Raw genomic sequence first — 18,407 nt, forward strand, 5'->3', positions numbered from 1 at the left:
TCCACGGTAGATAACGATGAAAATATCGAGAAAGGGCTTCCGTCTCTTCTTTCTTTTAGCTGTAATAAGCAGATATCACCCATTTCGTATCTGAATACAAATCCAAAAGATCCCTCCCCTTCCAAGTCCCATTTCTCACGCAAAGACTCGGTCGGCGGCATCTGAATACGATTTAGAAACACTCGACTTTTTTGCGGAGCGTCAATGTAAGTTTTATTATTTTTATAAATCGAAACAGGCGTTTCACTAATCATGACCGAATCGAACAAAGTCTTTACGCTAACGTATAAAGCTCCAAATAATGACTAAGCCTTACACCGCCCTTTTGTACCCCTCCTCTGCGTGTGTGTGTGTGTGTGTGTGTGTGTGTGTGTGTGTGTGTGTGTGTGTGTGTGTGTGTGTGTGTGTGTGTGTGTGTGTGTGTGTGTGTGTGTGTGTGTGTGTGTGTGTGAAGTGCGTGCGTGTCCACATCTCCACACGTAACATTCCCAGCCATCAATACATCGAAATCTGGAAGTTGTTTCAAACGATCGTAAACATTTAAACTATCAAATATATGGTCACATGCTGCTCAGATGACATTGCTTTCTTAAAAAAACTGAACCCTCCTCTGTTCCCTGTCAGGTCTTAACTCCACCCTCTTCCTGGTTTAACCACTCCCACCGCAGGTCTTAACTCTGCCCTCTTTCTGTTTAAAACTCCACCCTCTTCCTGGTTTAACCACTCCCACCGCAGGTCTTAACTCCACCCTCTTCCGGGTAAGCCACACCCACTTGACCTTGACCTTTGAACCTGACCTTTGACTTTGACTTTTGACTTTGACCTTTAACCTTGACCCCCTCATAAATCATTAACCTTTGAACTTGACCCCTCATAAATCATTGACCTTTGACCTTGAGGGTCATAAATCATTGATTTATGGGGGGTCATAAATCACTTTTGACTAAAGGTAGGGACTTAACTTCTCTCTATTCTGTAAGAGTGGCATATTTGCACTGTAAATAAGCATGAGACGTACTCTGATCTGCCAGGCACCTGTATAAGTTCTACTGTATTCACCTTTTGTGTTAAAACACCCTGAGATTACAGGGCATTTGTCTGTCTGTCTGCTCATCTTACCATCCATCCAGCAAACATCTGTTCTGCCCCTGGCTGGGTTTTTATGTTGGAGGCTCCCAGCAGCCAGACATCACAGTCTGTGGCATATCCTCATTGGTCAGCCCTAAGCTGCTGTGTCTGGTTAGCCATCACTGTACCGACTGCTTTAATCATCTTAGTCTTGGGCAATAAATTACCGCTCCCCCCCCCTATTATACAGTTTGTACCATTACTTTTTATGGAGGGTTTGTTCAAGTTATAAACCCAATTCTTAAAATGAGTATTACAGTGGTACCTCATCTTAAGAGTGCCCCAACTTAACAATGTTAAAGCTGTCTCTGGACTAATTGTTATGCTTGAAGTTGCAAGTAAAGTTCATTTGAGTGTACATAAATGAAGGTGTGTGTTGCTGAGTCCAACCTGGACATAATCTGGACTGTACATAAACACTTATTTTGAAAATGTAACTTTGCTTATAGATTATATGCAATCTGTTGTTGTGTTTCCTAATTTGAGTGTACATAAATGAAAGTGTGTGTTGCTGAGACCTGGTTTTAAGAACCCTTTAAACCAAGGGTCTCAGACACTGACTCTACCGGGCTACCCCCCCTGCAAGATCCCACAGCTGCATCTAGGGCAGGGGTCTCAAACTCAATTTACCTGGGGGCCACTGGATGCAGAAACTGGGTGAGGCTGGGCCGCAAGAAGAGATTTCTTAAAAAAATATAACAAGAACTGTTTAATAAATTCACCTTCTTTGAATGGCTTTCCCACCCTAGCAACATACTTGCCAACTCTCGCGATCTTTCCGGGAAACACCCGAATATCAGTGCCCCTCCCGGGGCAATTTCTATCGGTTTTCCCCCGGATAACAATATTAAGGGCGTGCCGTGATGGTACTGCCTTTAAAGTCCTCTACAACCTGCCGTCTCGTCCGCTTTTCCACCATACAAACAGCGTGCCGGCCAAGTCACATATTGTACGAGGCTTCTGCAGACCCATGGAAGTGACTGCAAGACATACTTGATCAACAGCCATATAGGTCACACTGAGGGCGGCCGTACAGACAACTTTAACACTGTTACAAATATGCACCACACTGTGAACCCACACCAAACAAGATTGACAAACACATTTTTGGAGAACATCTGCACAACAGAACAAATACCCAGAATCCAATGCAGCCCTAACTCTTCCGGGCTACAATGTGGGGGACGGGGGTGTATATTGTAACCTGGAAGAGTTGGGGCTGCATGGGATTCTGGGTATTTGTTATGTTGTGTTACAGTGCGGATGTTCTCCCAAAATGTGTTTGTCATTCTTGTTTGGTGTGGGTTCACAGTGTGGCACATATTTGTAACAGCATACCGGTATTCAATAGGTTGGACCTTAAATCCTGCTGAATATCTTTTAATCTTCTTCCCTTTATGCAATTTCAAATTACCGGTATTGAAATCAGCCCCCTCCACTTTGAAAATGAAGACAGAGGACGTGTCACGAGTTTGACCCGGCAGTAATTCAAGGCAGGCGCGTAATATATGCCTGGCGGCAATTCAAGGAAATACGGTAATTAAAAATTAATTACAAATATCCATTTAATTTTGAACATTGACAATCAGCACAGTAGAATGGGCTACAAACAACTACAGTAGTTTAAAGTAATAATATATCAATATTTGACAGCATTTGGACTACAATGTAGTGTCTCCTTAGAGCTGAGTGTCTGTGTATTACCCGCTTATTACAAGTGACTTGTTTTCACGGAGCTCTTGCATGCTTCTGTCCTTACGTCTGGCAACGCTGTCCTTGAGTGAGTGACCCAGGAAGTCACAGCTCACAGCTTTTTTTTTTTTTTTTAATCTCTCCAGACGCCAGACGGTCACCAGCACACCTTGTTGGATCGAGTTGCACCTCAACGGCCCCCTCCAGTGGCTGGACAAGGTACTGACCCAGATGGGTTCCCCCTCCGTGCGCTGCTCCAGTATGTCATAAGCGGCCCGGAGCTTCTGCAGAAGAAACTTGACCTTGCACAACATTTGACCAGCGTCTTGAAGGACGACACCATGCAGAGGTGATGGAGCAACATCATCTCAAGAAGAAGAAGAAGAAGAAAGTCAAGCTCAAAGATGAGAGAGCAGTGCCGTAGTGGAATGTAGACGTCACAGCAAGCCTAATCACCTTTTTGCTTCTGCTGGATCCACCTCAGGCGGACATTCCGATCATCACGGACTTAATGAAACAGTCGGAAGCGGCGTCACGGTAGCCCAGAATCCTTTCAGGTATTGGACTGAGGTGCTGAACCAGACCTTCAACAACTCTTCTGGGAACCAAGTCTCGCTCACCAGTACACCTCACCGCCTGGAGATGCCACACCACAAGCCGGATCCAGTGTCAAGAGTTTTTCGTTTACACAAGGTTGACTTGTAGTCCAACTGCCACTCTCTGGGTTCACGTTCAACCAAAGTGTTTCTTGGTTCCAGTGACCAAAGTATTGTTTTCTTTTCCCTTCTCTCTGAGTCCGTTGTTGTCTGGACGGCAGACGTTGATGTCTTTTAATGAACAGTAACACCCCGTCTTCACATCTCACTTTTCACTGCTGCGTTTGGGTCAAAAGTGGTGGGCTGAATTAGAATTCCACGTCCACGTTCTATCTCTTGCTTCCTTCTACGTCATCTTCCTATACCAAGGGGCAACTGTAACGTCGCCCCGTGCCGTCAGTTTGTTCCCCTCGTTCTGGATGACTCTGGAACTGATGCATGGTCCCCAGCCCTATCGTTAAAAGTCCTACAATGTGGGATTTTTTTTGGAAAAATGGCCTCTATATTGTAATTGCACTGCCCCCAAATGATGCACCCTTATTAACGCTTTCAAGAAAGTTGCCTTTTGATGTCAAATACAGCAAGACATGCTTTTAAATTGTACAGATAGGAATGTGGGGGGAAAACCCAAGAGAAGCAAAGAATTTGCATATTTTTTAGATAATCACCATAAAGATTCTCCTTCTATTGTATAAATTGGCTGATGTGGTATTTTAGTGAGTTCCTGTCCTCATATGAAAGCAGTTTTAGAGTCCACATGTTTCCAATCAAATATATTTAAGCTTTAAGTTTTAAACCAAGCACAGTTATTTGAGGTTTGGAGCTTTGTTTTTCCTTGTATTAATGGTTTAAAACAAAAAAATATATATATATACTGCAGCTTGGGTAGGCTTTGGCTCCCCTCTACTGCAACCCCAAGAGGGACAAGTGGTATAAAATGGATGGATATATATATATATAAATGTGAAATAATCAAGCCTTGGGAACAAATGCAAGAAATTGTCATTTGGCCAAGTTGTGTTCACACAATCAGTGAAATAATCCTTGTCCAAAATATATTTTTTCTTTTACCTCCTTTCTTAAAAATGAGATTTGAAATTGCTCTATTATAATTGAATACTTCCAGAATCTATAAGCTATTTTATCCCCTTTTAAAAAGGACCTTTCACCAATTGCAAAATGGATTATGATGTCCCAAAGACGAAATGCATTGTTTGTACAAGTTTATTAACATAATGGCCACCTCTCAACTCTTATTTCAATGACAACGAACACAATTTGTACGTTTTATGTCCTCATGTTTTTTTGTTATTTTTTTTTTAAAAAGCTTCAGCAATGCGGAATGACAGTTTTTATTTTTTTATTTTTTTTTATCACTTGATGCATTGATTGAATTCTGTCTACTTTTCTTCAGTGACATTCCAGTTTGCGTCGTAAAAAAAACAACTCCACAGCTTGTGTGTTTGCGTTCATTTCCACGGAGTGTGTTTACATTTTCATGTTCAATGTTCCCGTCAGGCCAATGTTGCTCATGTGCACGCGAGCACAATGTCGGTGTAAATACGTCACATTCCACATGCATCGTTTACTCCAAACTATTGGAAGCGACATGTTGTCCAACAGGGTGATGAATATTGACGAGTTGAATGACTTTGATCACAAACCTGATCCTGCAGGGTGGCCTTTTTCTAGTCTTTTCTTTGAGTCCTCCTCCGGATCGAATGGGATCGTACTTGTACATAAACTTAACTAGCGGTTGTGTTTCTTTCCTTTCCTTTGTACTATTTGGCAATGACTTTGTTGGATGGCCAGGTCAGTAAGAAGGTGTTGTATCAGTGCCACCGAGTGTTTGTTCTATGCATTGACTTCAGATTGTATTCACTAGTAGTTCCCGTTGACGTTCCATCACTTGTGTGCAGATTGCCAGCTTCCCACCAGCCTTTCCTCCTTTCAACCAGTGCCACCTTGTTCTTTATAGTCGGCTTCTTCCCTTCCCCGAGGGAATGTGAGCCCAAGTGTGTGTTTGCCACATCTACACACACCTGGTTTCTTCTGTGAAGGACAAGTGTGGATTCCCAAACAGCCTAAAAAAAACCGAAACAAACTACTACTTCAGGGGAAAGTTGCTTCACGTCTCGAGTAGTTTTGTATAGTTCTTCTCTCATCTTTATTTGTATGTTTTTCTGGCTTCCCGCCAACATAGGCCCTTAGACAACAAGCTGTAAGGATTCTTCAATCACTGATCTTCATATGTGAGCAACTTGGGACTGTGTACACTAATAAAGCTGTTATGATTCCAGTCAGAATGTTTGTTGTGTTGTCTTGTCAAACCAATAGAAATAGTCACTTCAAGCTCAAATATCGTGCCAACGTCTTTAAAGGGGAACATTATCACCAGACCTATGTAAGCGTCAATATATACCTTGATGGTGCAGAAAAAAGACCATATATTTTTTTAACCGATTTCCGAACTCTAAATGGGTGAATTCTGGCGAATTAAACGCCTTTCTGTTTATTGCTCTTTTTGCGATGACATCAGAATGTTACGTCACCGAGGTAATACAGCCGCCATTTTCATTTCCTCGAACACATTGCAAACACCGGGTCTCGGCTCTGTTATTTTCTGTTTTTTCGACTATTGTTTGGAACCTTGGAGACATCATGCCTCGTCGGTGTGTTGTCGGAGGGTGTAACAACGCTAACAGGGAGGGATTCAAGTTGCACCACTGGCCCGAAGATGCGAAAGTAGACATTTTACCGGCGATGACTGACATGGCACAGAGATGTATGGATAACCTGCAGATGCATTTGCAACGATAAAGTCAACTAAATCACAAAGGTGAGTTTTGTTGATGTTGTTGGCTTATGTTCTAATCAGACATATTTGGTCGCGGCGTGACTGCCAGCTAATTGATGCTAACATGCTATTTACTGGCGGTGCTAAAGCAGACATGACACAGAGATGTATGGATAACCTGCAGATGCATTTGCAACTATATTACTTTTCCTTCCACCCACATTTAATGGGAAAAAAAACACCTACTAATCGACAGATTTAAGTTGCTCCAGTGTCACAAGATGCCAAAGTCCTGATCGTTTGGTCCGCAAATTTTACCCGCGATGCTAACGCAGCTATTCGGCCATGCTATGGCTATGAATAGCGTCAATAGCTATTCGCTCAATAGCTTCAGTTTTCTTTTTCAATACTTTCATACTCCAACCATCCGTTTCAATACATGCGTAATCTGTTGAATCACTTAAGCCGCTGAAATCCGAGTCTGAATCCGAGCTAATGTCGCTATATCTTGCTGTGGTATTCGCCATTGTTTGTTTACATTGGCAGCACTGTGTGACGTCACAGGGAAATGGACAGTGTCTTGGCAGAGAGCGAAAAAAAGGCACTTTAAATCTTTTTTTAGGGGTATTCCGGGACCGTTAAATTTTGAAAACTTCAAAAAATATAACAAGCCTCTGGGAACTGATTTTTATTGTTTTTAACCCTTTTGAAATTGTGATAATGTTCCCCTTTAAAAGAGGAACATTATCAAAACTTCTAAAGGTTAAAACCAATAACAATCAGTTCCCAGTGGCTTATTTTATTTTTCAAAGTTTTTCTCAAAATTTTACTCATCACGCAATATCCCGAAAAACAGCTTCAAAGTGCCTGATTTACACCATCACTATATCCACCCGTCTATCGTCCTGTGACGTCACTGCGTGAAGCCACCAGAAACAAACCTGGCTGATAGCACAGAAAGGTATAGCATAGTAGCTCGGATTCAGACCCGGATTTCAGCGCCGTAAGCGATTCAACAGATTACGCATGTATTGAAACGGATGGTTGGAGAGTGGAGGCAGGTTCCGAAAACGAAATTAAAGAAGAAACAGAAGCTTTTGAGCCATATCACGACAGACAGCGGCACGGGAGGAAGCGTGGACAAATTCGCCGATCGCCTTCTAAACCAACGATTGGTATGTGTTTGTTTGGCATTAAATGTGGATGGAGGGAAAGGCTGGATGCAAATATAGCTACAAATGAGGCATAATGATGCAATATGTACATACAGCTAGCCTAAATAGCATGTTAGGATCGATTAGCTTGCAATCATGCTGTGCGCAAATATGTCTGATTAGCACAAAAGTCAATAACATCAACAAAACTCACCTTTGTGATTTTGTTGACTTTATCGTTGGAAATGCATCTGCTTTGAGTGTTGCAGGATATCCACACATTCTTGCCATCTCTGTCGTAGCATAGCTGTCGCCGGTAAAGTATGCAGAACAAATGAGGTACTTTCGCATCTTTTGACCAGTGGTGCAACTTGAAACCGTCCCTGTTCGTGTTGTTACACCCTCCGACAACACACCGACGAGGCATGATGTCTCCAAGGTATGGGAAAACAGTAAAAAAAAAAACGGAAAATAACAGAGCTGATTTGACTTGGTGTGTGTAATGTGTTTGAGAAAATGCCGGGTCGCTTCACGATGTGACGTCACGGGTGAAAGGTCATCGCTCCGACAGGCGAACAATTGAAAGGCGTTTAAATCTCCAAATTCACCCTTTTTAGAGTTCGGAAATCGGTTAAAAAAAAACATATGGTCTTTTTTCTGCAACATCAAGGTATATATTGACGCTTACGTAGGTCTGGTGATAATGTTCCCCCTTTAAACTTAAATGACTGCAAATGTTTGTTTTTTAGTTTGACGGCACTAATTGCAAATTCAACAAATGTAGTTACGGTAAATTTGTAAAATATTCACAAAGCTTCACTCTTGCCACATTTTATCAAACAGCCTTATTCCAAAATAACGTTTGTTTCATCTGACATCACATGAACAAAGATGAGACCTTCTGGAGGAAAGTTCTGGGGTCAGATGAAACAACAATGGAGCTGTTTGGCCACAATACCCAGCGATATGTTTGTAGGAGAAAAGGTGAAGGAACACCAAACCTACCGTCAAGCATGGTGGTGGTAGTATTATGCTCTGGGCCTGTTTTGCTGCCAATGGAACTGGTGCTTTACAGAGAGTAAATGGGACAATGAAAAAGGAGAATTACCTCCAAATTCTTCAGGACAAGCTAAAATCATCAGCCCAGAGGTTGGTTATTGGCTGGTAAAAAATACATGGTTCCACTAGCTGGTTGCAGGGTCAGATATACAAATACACCTGCTCAGGGGTCACCAATCTTTTTGAAACCAAGAGCTACTTCTTGGGTACTGATTAATGCAAAGGGCTACCAGTTTGATACACACTTAAAAAAACATCCATAAATAGCCAATTTGCTATGTGTATATATATATCTATATAATATATATATATATATATATATATATATATATATATATATATATATATATATATATATATATATATATATATAATGTGTATATATGGGTATTTCTCTGTCTGTCCGTCGTAAATTTTTTTTCCTTTGACGGAAGGTTTTTTGTTCAGAATAAATGATCGAAAAAAACGCTTAATTGAAGGGTTTAAAAGAGGAGAAAACAGGAAAACAATGAAAATTTGATTTTGAAACATAGTTTATCTTCAATTTCGACTCTTTAAAATTCAAAATTCAACTGAAAAAAAAAGAGAAAAACTAGCTAATTCGAATCTTTTAGAAACAATTAAAAAATTATTTATGGAACATCATTAGTAATTTTTCCTGATTAAGATTAATTTTAGAATTTTGATGACATGTTTTAAATAGGTTAAAATCCAATCTGTACTTTGTTAGAATATATAACAAATTGGACCAAGCTATATTTCTAACAAAGACAAATCATTATTTCTTCTAGATTTTCCAGAACAAAAATTTTAAAAGAGATTAAAACAAATTTGAAATAAGATTTAAATTTGATTGTAAAGATTTTCTAGATTTGCCAGAATACGGTTTTTGAATTTTAATAATAATACGTTTGAAAAAATATTTCACAAATATTCATCGAAAAAACAGAAGCTAAAATTAAGAGTTAAATAAAAAATTATTTATTATTTTTCACAATAAAAAATATATTTACCTGAACATTGATTTAAATTGTCAAGAAAGAAGAGGAAGGAATTTAAAAAGGTAAAAAGGTATATGTGTTTAAAAATCCAAAAATAATTTTTAAGGTTGTATTTTTTCTCTAAAATTGTCTTTCTGAAAGTTATAAGAAGCAAAGTAAAAAAAAAAAAATGAATTTATTCAAACTAGTGAAGACCAAGTCTTTAAAATATTTTCTTGGATTTTCAAATTCTATTTGAGTTTTGTCTCTCTTAGAATTAAAAATGTCGAGCAAAGCGAGACCAGCTTGCTAGTAAATAAATAAAATTTAAAAAATAGAGGCAGCTCACTGGTAAGTGCTGCTATTTGAGCTATTTTTAGAACAGGCCAGCGGGCGACTCATCTGGTCCTTACGGGCTACCTGGTACCCGCGGGCACTGCGTTGTTGACCCCTGTCATAGATAATCTTATGCGGGGTCACCGCGTTGGTGACCGCTGGTCTAGCTGTTATCAGTAATTATACAAATACACTAGCTGCTATCAGTTATCATACAAACACTTGCTCCATAGCTGCTGATATGTTTATTATTCTTAAATTGTGTCCCTGTCAGTTAAAAAAGCCACACCACTTCAATATGTTACATCTGCTAACATGTACAGCAGGGGTCACCAACGCGGTGCCCGCGGGCACCAGGTAGCCCGTAAGGACCAGATGAGTCGCCCGCTGGCCTGTTCTAAAAATAGCTCAAATAGCAGCACTTACCAGTGAGCTGCCTCTATTATTTACATTGTATTTATTTACTAGCAAGCTGGTTTCACTTTGCTCGACATTTTTAATTCTAAGAGAGACAAAACTCAAATAGAATTTGAAAATCTGAGAAAATATTTTAAAGACTTGGTCCTCACTTGTTTAAGTAAATTCTTTTTTTTTTTTTTTACTTTGCTTCTTATAACTTTCAGAAAGACAATTTTAGAGAAAAAATTCAACCTTAAAATGATTTTAGGATTTTTAAACTCATTTATCTTTTTACGTTTTAAATTCCTTCCTCTTCTTTCCTGACAATTTAAATCAATGTTCAGGTAATTTTTTTTAATTATTGTAAAGAATAATAAATACATTTTAATTCAATTCTTCATTTTAGCTTCTGTTTTTTCAACGAAGAATGTTTGTGAAAAATTTCTTCAAACTTATTATGATTAAAATTCCAAAATATTATTCTGGCAAATCTAGAAACTCTTTAGAATCAAATTTGAATCTTATTTCAAAGTCTTTTGAATTTCTTTTAAAATTTTGTTCTGGAAAATCTAGAAGAAATAATGATTTGTCTTTGTTAGAAATATAGCTTGGTCCAATTTGTTATATATTCTAAACAAAGTGCAGATTGGATTTTAACCTATTTAAAACATGTCATCAAAATTCTAAAATTAATCTTAATCAGGAAAAATGACTAATGATGTTCCATAAATTATATTTTTATTTTTTTCAAAAAGATTCGAATTAGCTGGTTTTTGTCTACTTTTTTTTGGTTGAATTTTGAATTTTAAAGGTTCAAAATTGAAGATAAACTATGTTTCAAAATTTTTATTTTAATTTTTTTCCTGTTTTTTCCTCTTTTACACCGTTCAATTAAGTATTTTTTTTAATCATTTATTCTCTACAAAAAACCTTCTGTAAAAGGAAAAAAAATGTACGACGGAATGACAGACAGAAATACCCATTTTTGTTCTATATATATAGATTTGTTTATTAAAGGTAAATTGAGAAAATTGGCTATTTCTGGCAATTTATTTAAGTGTGTATCAAACTGGGAGCCCTTCGCATTAATCAGTACCCAAGAAGTAGCTCTTGGTTTCACAGTAAACATTGCCGTATCTTTTTTTTTTTTTTTTACCTTTTATTTTCTTTACTGATTTTGTAAGAATTAGGAATGATTGAATTCACTATTGTGTTCTAATTCTATATTTTTTTTAGTATCGTGTGAGACTTTTATTTTGACACTCTCCCGGAAGTGCGCAGATGAAGCAGGAAAGGTTGAAGCTAGCCTGCCTTTTAAACTACAACTTTATGGTTTTAAGATACTCCTTTTAAGCTCCGAAGCAAAAAAGTTATTAATAAGGTATGATTATGTATGTAACAAGATGACTAATATATTTGATTTATTGACATATTTCATTCCAGCTGCCATTTGCTGAGGTAAGCATTAGCTAGCTAACTTACATTAATAGAATATTAATCTATAATGATATGAAGGAAAGTTGTATTTAATACCAGAGATTCTATTTCGGTATTTTTTATTTGTTTTATGTTAATGTATTTGAACTAAAATGTAAACATATGTCCATTGGCCACTGAATCCAACTACAGTATTTTCATTATTACTTAGTTTAATCAGCCTCATAGTCATAGTTTGCATTATTTATTGAGTATCGGTGTTTCCTTTTTTTTTTTTTTTAAATTAAGTCCCTATTATAATTTGGCTGTCTTTTTTTAGTGTGATAAAACCGTGAATACATCAAATATGATATACTTTATAATTACTGGCGATAGCTGCATTGCACTAGAATGACCACTTGAGGGAGGTAGAGATGCACTAATGAGACTCACTGCAGCCTACACTCTTATACGAAATACAATCAATAACAAAAATAATTCAAATATTTTAGGCATATTTAAACTATAGTCTATGTATGTGTATATATATATATATATATATATATATATGTATACACACACACACACACACACAAATAATGTTAAATATGTATTTAAGGGAATAAGCGGTAGAAAATGAATGAATGTATTTATTTTTTTTAAAAAGTGTTCCTGTAAATAAAATAATTTGGGTATTTATGAGAAGGTAAAGGACAATACAGGAACTGTATCAATTTAGCATTATTACAAATAGTATAGTTTACTCCTGCAAGCTACAACGACAAAATAATTGTTGCCAATTATTTGTTAAAACAAGTAGGGGAACACAATTTTGCCTTCATATTTATAAATTGTGCACATTTTTATTTGAGTTGTATTCATATTTTTTATACAGATTATTCTAGGTGTATTAATGCAGTGGTTCTTAAATGGGGGTACTTGAAGGTATGCCAAAAGTACGTGATATTTTTAAAAAATATTCTAAAAATAGCAACAATTCAGAAATCCTTTATAAATATATGTATTAAATAATACTTCAAGAAAATATGGATGTAAGTTCATAAACTGTGGGAAAAAAAATGGAACAATGCAATATTCAGTGTTGACAGCTAGATTTTTTGTGGACATGTTCCATAAATATTGATGTTAAAGATTTCTTTTTTTGTGAAAAAATGTTTAGAATGAAGTTCTTGAATCCAGATGGATCTCTAAAACAATCCCCAAAGAGAGCACTTTTTAAGCTTATGTGTAGAAATCTTTATTTATAATTGAACCACTTGTTTATTTTTCAACAAGTATTTAGTTATTGCTATATCTTTTTTTCCAAATAGTTCAAAAAAGACCACTACAAATGAGCAATATTTTGCACTTTATACAATTTAATAAATCAGAAACTGATGACATAGTGCTGTATTTTACTTCTTTATCTATTTTTTTAACGAAAAAATGCTTTGCTCTGATTAGGGGGTACTTGAATTAAAAAAAAAAAAATTCACAGAGGGTACATCACTGAAAAAAGATTGAGAACCACTGTATTATTATACCGGTATTTGTTTATTCTTCAGCAGTACAGTATAACTCATTTCCACATTGCAAAATATTAAAATGCCATTCAGACCCAGCATGCTACATGCCTGAAAAGAATAATAGACCAAGTATTAATAATTCAAATTCCTGAAGTGGATATTAACAATAGTATTTTTCAAAAGCCAATAATGTTTTTTTGTTTTTGTAGAAAACTGCTCATCACTAATCACAACGCCCAACCTAATAAGAAACAAGCCTTCTGCAAATACTTTTGAGTGTAATTTAGCAAGTTAAATCACACAAATGTTACATATGTATTTATTTATTTTTTAAATATGTTTTTTTTTTGTTTTGTTCTGCATAGCCTTCCCTAAGCTTCAATGCCTTTTCTTACCTGCACCCTACCTCCCCCTGTTTCAGACATTTACAAAGCAATTGGCTACGGACAGTACAGACACTCAACATACAACATATCATTTGCAGACTATAATTACTGGTTTGCAAAAAATATTTTTAACCTAAATAGGTGAAACTAGATAATCTGTTAGATGTAAATATAAACGGAATACAATGATTTGCAAATCCTTTTTAACCCATATTCGATTGAATTCACTACAAAGACAAGATATTTGATGTTCAAACTCATAAACTTTTTTTTTTTTTTTCAAATAATAATTAACTTGAAATTTCATGGCTGCAACACGTGCCAAAGTAGTTGGGAAAGGGCATGTTCACCACTGTGTTACATCACCTTTTCTTTTAACTACACTCAATAAACGTTTGGGAACTGAGGAAACTAATTGTTGAAGCTTTGAAAGTGGAATTCTTTCCCATTCTTGTTTTATGTAGAGCTTCAGTCGTTCAACAGTCCGGGTTCTCTGCTGTCGTATTTTACGCTTCATAATGCGCCACACATTTTCCATGGGAGACAGGTCTGGACTGCAGGCGGGCCAGGAAAGTACCCGCACTCTTTTTTTGCGAAGCTACGCTGTTGTAACACGTGCTGAATGTGGCTTAACATTGTCTTGCTGAAATAAGCAGGGGCGTCCATGAAAAAGACGGCGCTTGGATGGCAAAACCTGTATGTACCTTTCAGCATTAATAGTGCCTTCACAGATGTGTAAGTTACCCATGCCTTGGGCACTAATACACCCCCATTTCATCACAGATGCTGGCTTTTGAACTTTGCGTCGATAACAGTCTGGATGGTTCGCTTTCCCTTTGGTCTGGATGACACAATGTCGAATATTTCCAAAAACAATTTGAAATGTGGACTCGTCAGACCACAGAACACTTTTCCACTTTGCATCAGTCCATCTTAGATGATCTCGGGCCCTGAGAAGCCGGCGGCGTTTCTGGATGCTGTTGATAAATGGCTTTCGCTTTTCATAGTAGAGCTTTAACTTGCACTTACAGATGTAGCGTTGAACTGTATTTAGTGACAGTGGTTTTCTGTAGTGTTCTTTAGCCCATGTGGTGATATCCTTTAGAGCAGGGGTAGGGAACCTATGGCTCGGGAGCCAGATGTGGCTCTTTTGATGACTGCATCCGGCTCTCAGGTAAATTTGAGCTGACTCTGCTTAACACGATAAATCATGAATAATGTGTGTTAAAAATGATGTTCAAGATATAAAACATCATTGTGCATTTTTAATCCATCCATCTGTTTTCTACCGCACCTGTTCAAGAAGTTGCGTTGATGGTAAGAAGTTATTTATTTATTATTGGTTAGTGTTGGGCTTGCCCTCCTGGGGGTTCTTCAGACAACCAAGAACCGACTTGAGACCCTGTTTCAGGGTTACAGTATAGTTTCATTTTTCAATAGGTCTCTCAGTTACTTTCCAGCAATTGTCTTTTTCTCTTTCGTTCTGGCCTGCGCTCTGGCTCCAGCACCAACCCCTTCTCTCCTCCTGGCTGCTGCTTATAACATAACGACAGGTGATTAGGTAACAAGGCCCAGGTGGGCCGTCTACGCACCTGTCGCTGATTTCGAGGCCGGTCCTGGCAACACCCTGCTTCGCTGCAGGCCCGCAGGCCACGCCCCCTCCACAGTTAGCTTCAGAATAACAATGTTATTACAATAAATAAGAGACCTATTATACTCTAAAAATGTCAGTCTTACTTAAAAATGCACGCGTTTAGTTGTGTTCAGGCTTAAAAAAATATTTTACGGCTCTTACGGAAATACATTTTCAAATATTTGGCTTCTTGGCTCTCTCTGCCAAAAAGGTTCCCGACCCCTGCTTTAGAGATTGATGTCGGTTTTTGATACGGTTCCGTCTGAGGGATCGAAGGTCACGGTCATTCAATGTTGGTTTCCGGCAATGCCGCCTACGTGCTGTGATTTCTCCAGATTTTCTGAACCTTTGGATGATATTATGGAGCGTAGATGTTGAAATCCCTGAAATTCTTTGAAAAATGTTGTTCTTAAACTGTTTGACTATTTGCTCGCGCAGTTGTGGACAAAGGGGTGTACCTCGCCCCATCCTTTCTTGTGAAAGACTGAGCATATTTTGGGAAGCTATTTTTATACCCAATCACGGCACCCACCTGTTCCCAATTAGCCTGCACAACTGTGGGATATTCCAAATAAGTGTTTGATGAGCATTCCTCAAATTTATCAGTATTCATTGCCCCCTTTCCCAACTTCATTGTCACGTGTTGCTGGCATCAACTTCTAAAGTTAATGATTATTTGCAAAAAAAAAAAAAGGTTTATCAGTTTGAACATCAAATATGTTGTCTTTGTAGCATATTCAACTGAATATGGGTTGAAAATGATTTGCAAATCATTGTATTCCATTTATATTTACATCTAACACAATTTCCCAACTCATATTGATACGGGGTTTGTATATGTGTGTTATTATGTCCTGCATACAATATCTATATGTGTGTTATGTCCTGCATACAATATGCATATGTGTGTTATTATTTCCTGCATATTATATGTATATGTGTGTTATTATGTCCTGCATACAATATGTATATGTGTGTTATTATGTCCTGCATACAATATGTATATGTGTGTTATTATGTCCTGCATACAATATGTATATGTGTGTTATTATGTCCTGCATACAATATGTATATATGTGTTATTATGTCCTGCATACAATATGTATATGTGTGTTATTATGTCCTGCATACAATATGTATATGTGTGTTATTATGTCCTGCATACAATATGTATATGTGTGCTATTATGTCCTGCATATAATATGTATATGTGTGTTATTATGTCCTGCATACAATATGTATATGTGTGTTATTATGTCCTGCATACAATATGTATATGTGTGCTATTATGTCCTGCATATAATATGTATATGTGTGTTATTATGTCCTGCATACAATATGTATATGTGTGTTATTATGTCCTGCATACAATACATTTATATGTGTGTTATTATGTCCTGCATACAATACATTTATATGTGTTATTATGTCCTGCATACAATATGTATGTGTGTTATTATGTCCTGCATACAATATGTATATGTGTGTTATTATGTCCTGCATACAATACGTTTGTTTATATGTGTGTTATTATGTCCTGCATACAATACGTTTATATGTGTGTTATTATGTCCTGCATACAATATGTATATGTGTGTTATTATGTCCTGCATACAATATGTATATGTGTGTTATTATGTCCTGCATACAATACGTTTATATGTGTCTTATTATGTCCTGCATATAATATGTATATGTGTGTTATTATGTCCTGCATACAATACGTTTATATGTGTGTTATTATGTCCTGCATACAATATGTATATGTGTGTTATTATGTCCTGCATACAATACATTTATATGTGTTATTATGTCCTGCATACAATATGTATGTGTGTTATTATGTCCTGCATACAATATGTATATGTGTGTTATTATGTCCTGCATACAATACGTTTATATGTGTGTTATTATGTCCTGCATACAATACGTTTGTTTATATGTGTGTTATTATGTCCTGCATACAATACGTTTATATGTGTGTTATTATGTCCTGCATACAATATGTATATGTGTGTTATTATGTCCTGCATACAATATGTATATGTGTGTTATTATGTCCTGCATACAATATGTATATGTGTGTTATTATGTCCTGCATACAATATGTATATGTGTGTTATTATGTCCTGCATACAATACGTTTATATGTGTGTTATTATGTCCTGCATACAATATTGTATATGTGTGTTATTATGTCCTGCATACAATACGTTTATATGTGTGTTATTATGTCCTGCATACAATATGTATATGTGTGTTATTATGTCCTGCATACAATACGTTTATATGTGTGTTATTATGTCCTGCATACAATACGTTTGTTTATATGTGTGTTATTATGTCCTGCATACAATACGTTTATATGTGTGTTATTATGTCCTGCATACAATATGTATATGTGTGTTATTATGTCCTGCATACAATATGTATATGTGTGTTATTATGTCCTGCATACAATACGTTTATATGTGTCTTATTATGTCCTGCATATAATATGTATATGTGTGTTATTATGTCCTGCATACAATACGTTTATATGTGTGTTATTATGTCCTGCATACAATATGTATATGTGTGTTATTATGTCCTGCATACAATACATTTATATGTGTTATTATGTCCTGCATACAATATGTATGTGTGTTATTATGTCCTGCATACAATATGTATATGTGTGTTATTATGTCCTGCATACAATACGTTTATATGTGTGTTATTATGTCCTGCATACAATACGTTTGTTTATATGTGTGTTATTATGTCCTGCATACAATACGTTTATATGTGTGTTATTATGTCCTGCATACAATATGTATATGTGTGTTATTATGTCCTGCATACAATATGTATATGTGTGTTATTATGTCCTGCATACAATATGTATATGTGTGTTATTATGTCCTGCATACAATATGTATATGTGTGTTATTATGTCCTGCATACAATACGTTTATATGTGTGTTATTATGTCCTGCATACAATATGTATATGTGTGTTATTATGTCCTGCATACAATACGTTTATATGTGTGTTATTATGTCCTGCATACAATATGTATATGTGTGTTATTATGTCCTGCATACAATACGTTTATATGTGTGTTATTATGTCCTGCATACAATACGTTTGTTTATATGTGTGTTATTATGTCCTGCATACAATACGTTTATATGTGTGTTATTATGTCCTGCATACAATATGTATATGTGTGTTATTATGTCCTGCATACAATATGTATATGTGTGTTATTATGTCCTGCATACAATATGTATATGTGTGTTATTATGTCCTGCATACAATAT

At 36.6% G+C, this 18,407-nt stretch overlaps 1 protein-coding gene across 5 annotated transcripts in view; it reads left to right on the plus strand.

Moving 5' to 3' along the window:
* Positions 1–18,407, plus strand: part of smad2 (SMAD family member 2) — a 182,588-nt gene that overhangs the window by 47,213 nt on the left and 116,968 nt on the right. For 2 of the 5 annotated variants that reach the window (XM_061876988.1, XM_061876986.1), the window contains one exon: positions 2,967–5,722. The exons of the other annotated variants lie outside the window; for them this stretch is intronic. In XM_061876988.1, the coding sequence (XP_061732972.1) occupies positions 2,967–3,090 (124 nt within the window). In that variant the 3' untranslated portion in view covers positions 3,091–5,722. Of the gene's footprint in view, positions 1–2,966; positions 5,723–18,407 lie in introns of those variants that run through there. 5 annotated transcript variants of the gene reach the window in all.

The sequence above is a fragment of the Nerophis ophidion genome, linkage group LG17 (genome assembly GCF_033978795.1).
Source record: "Nerophis ophidion isolate RoL-2023_Sa linkage group LG17, RoL_Noph_v1.0, whole genome shotgun sequence".
Taxonomy (NCBI): domain Eukaryota; kingdom Metazoa; phylum Chordata; class Actinopteri; order Syngnathiformes; family Syngnathidae; genus Nerophis; species Nerophis ophidion.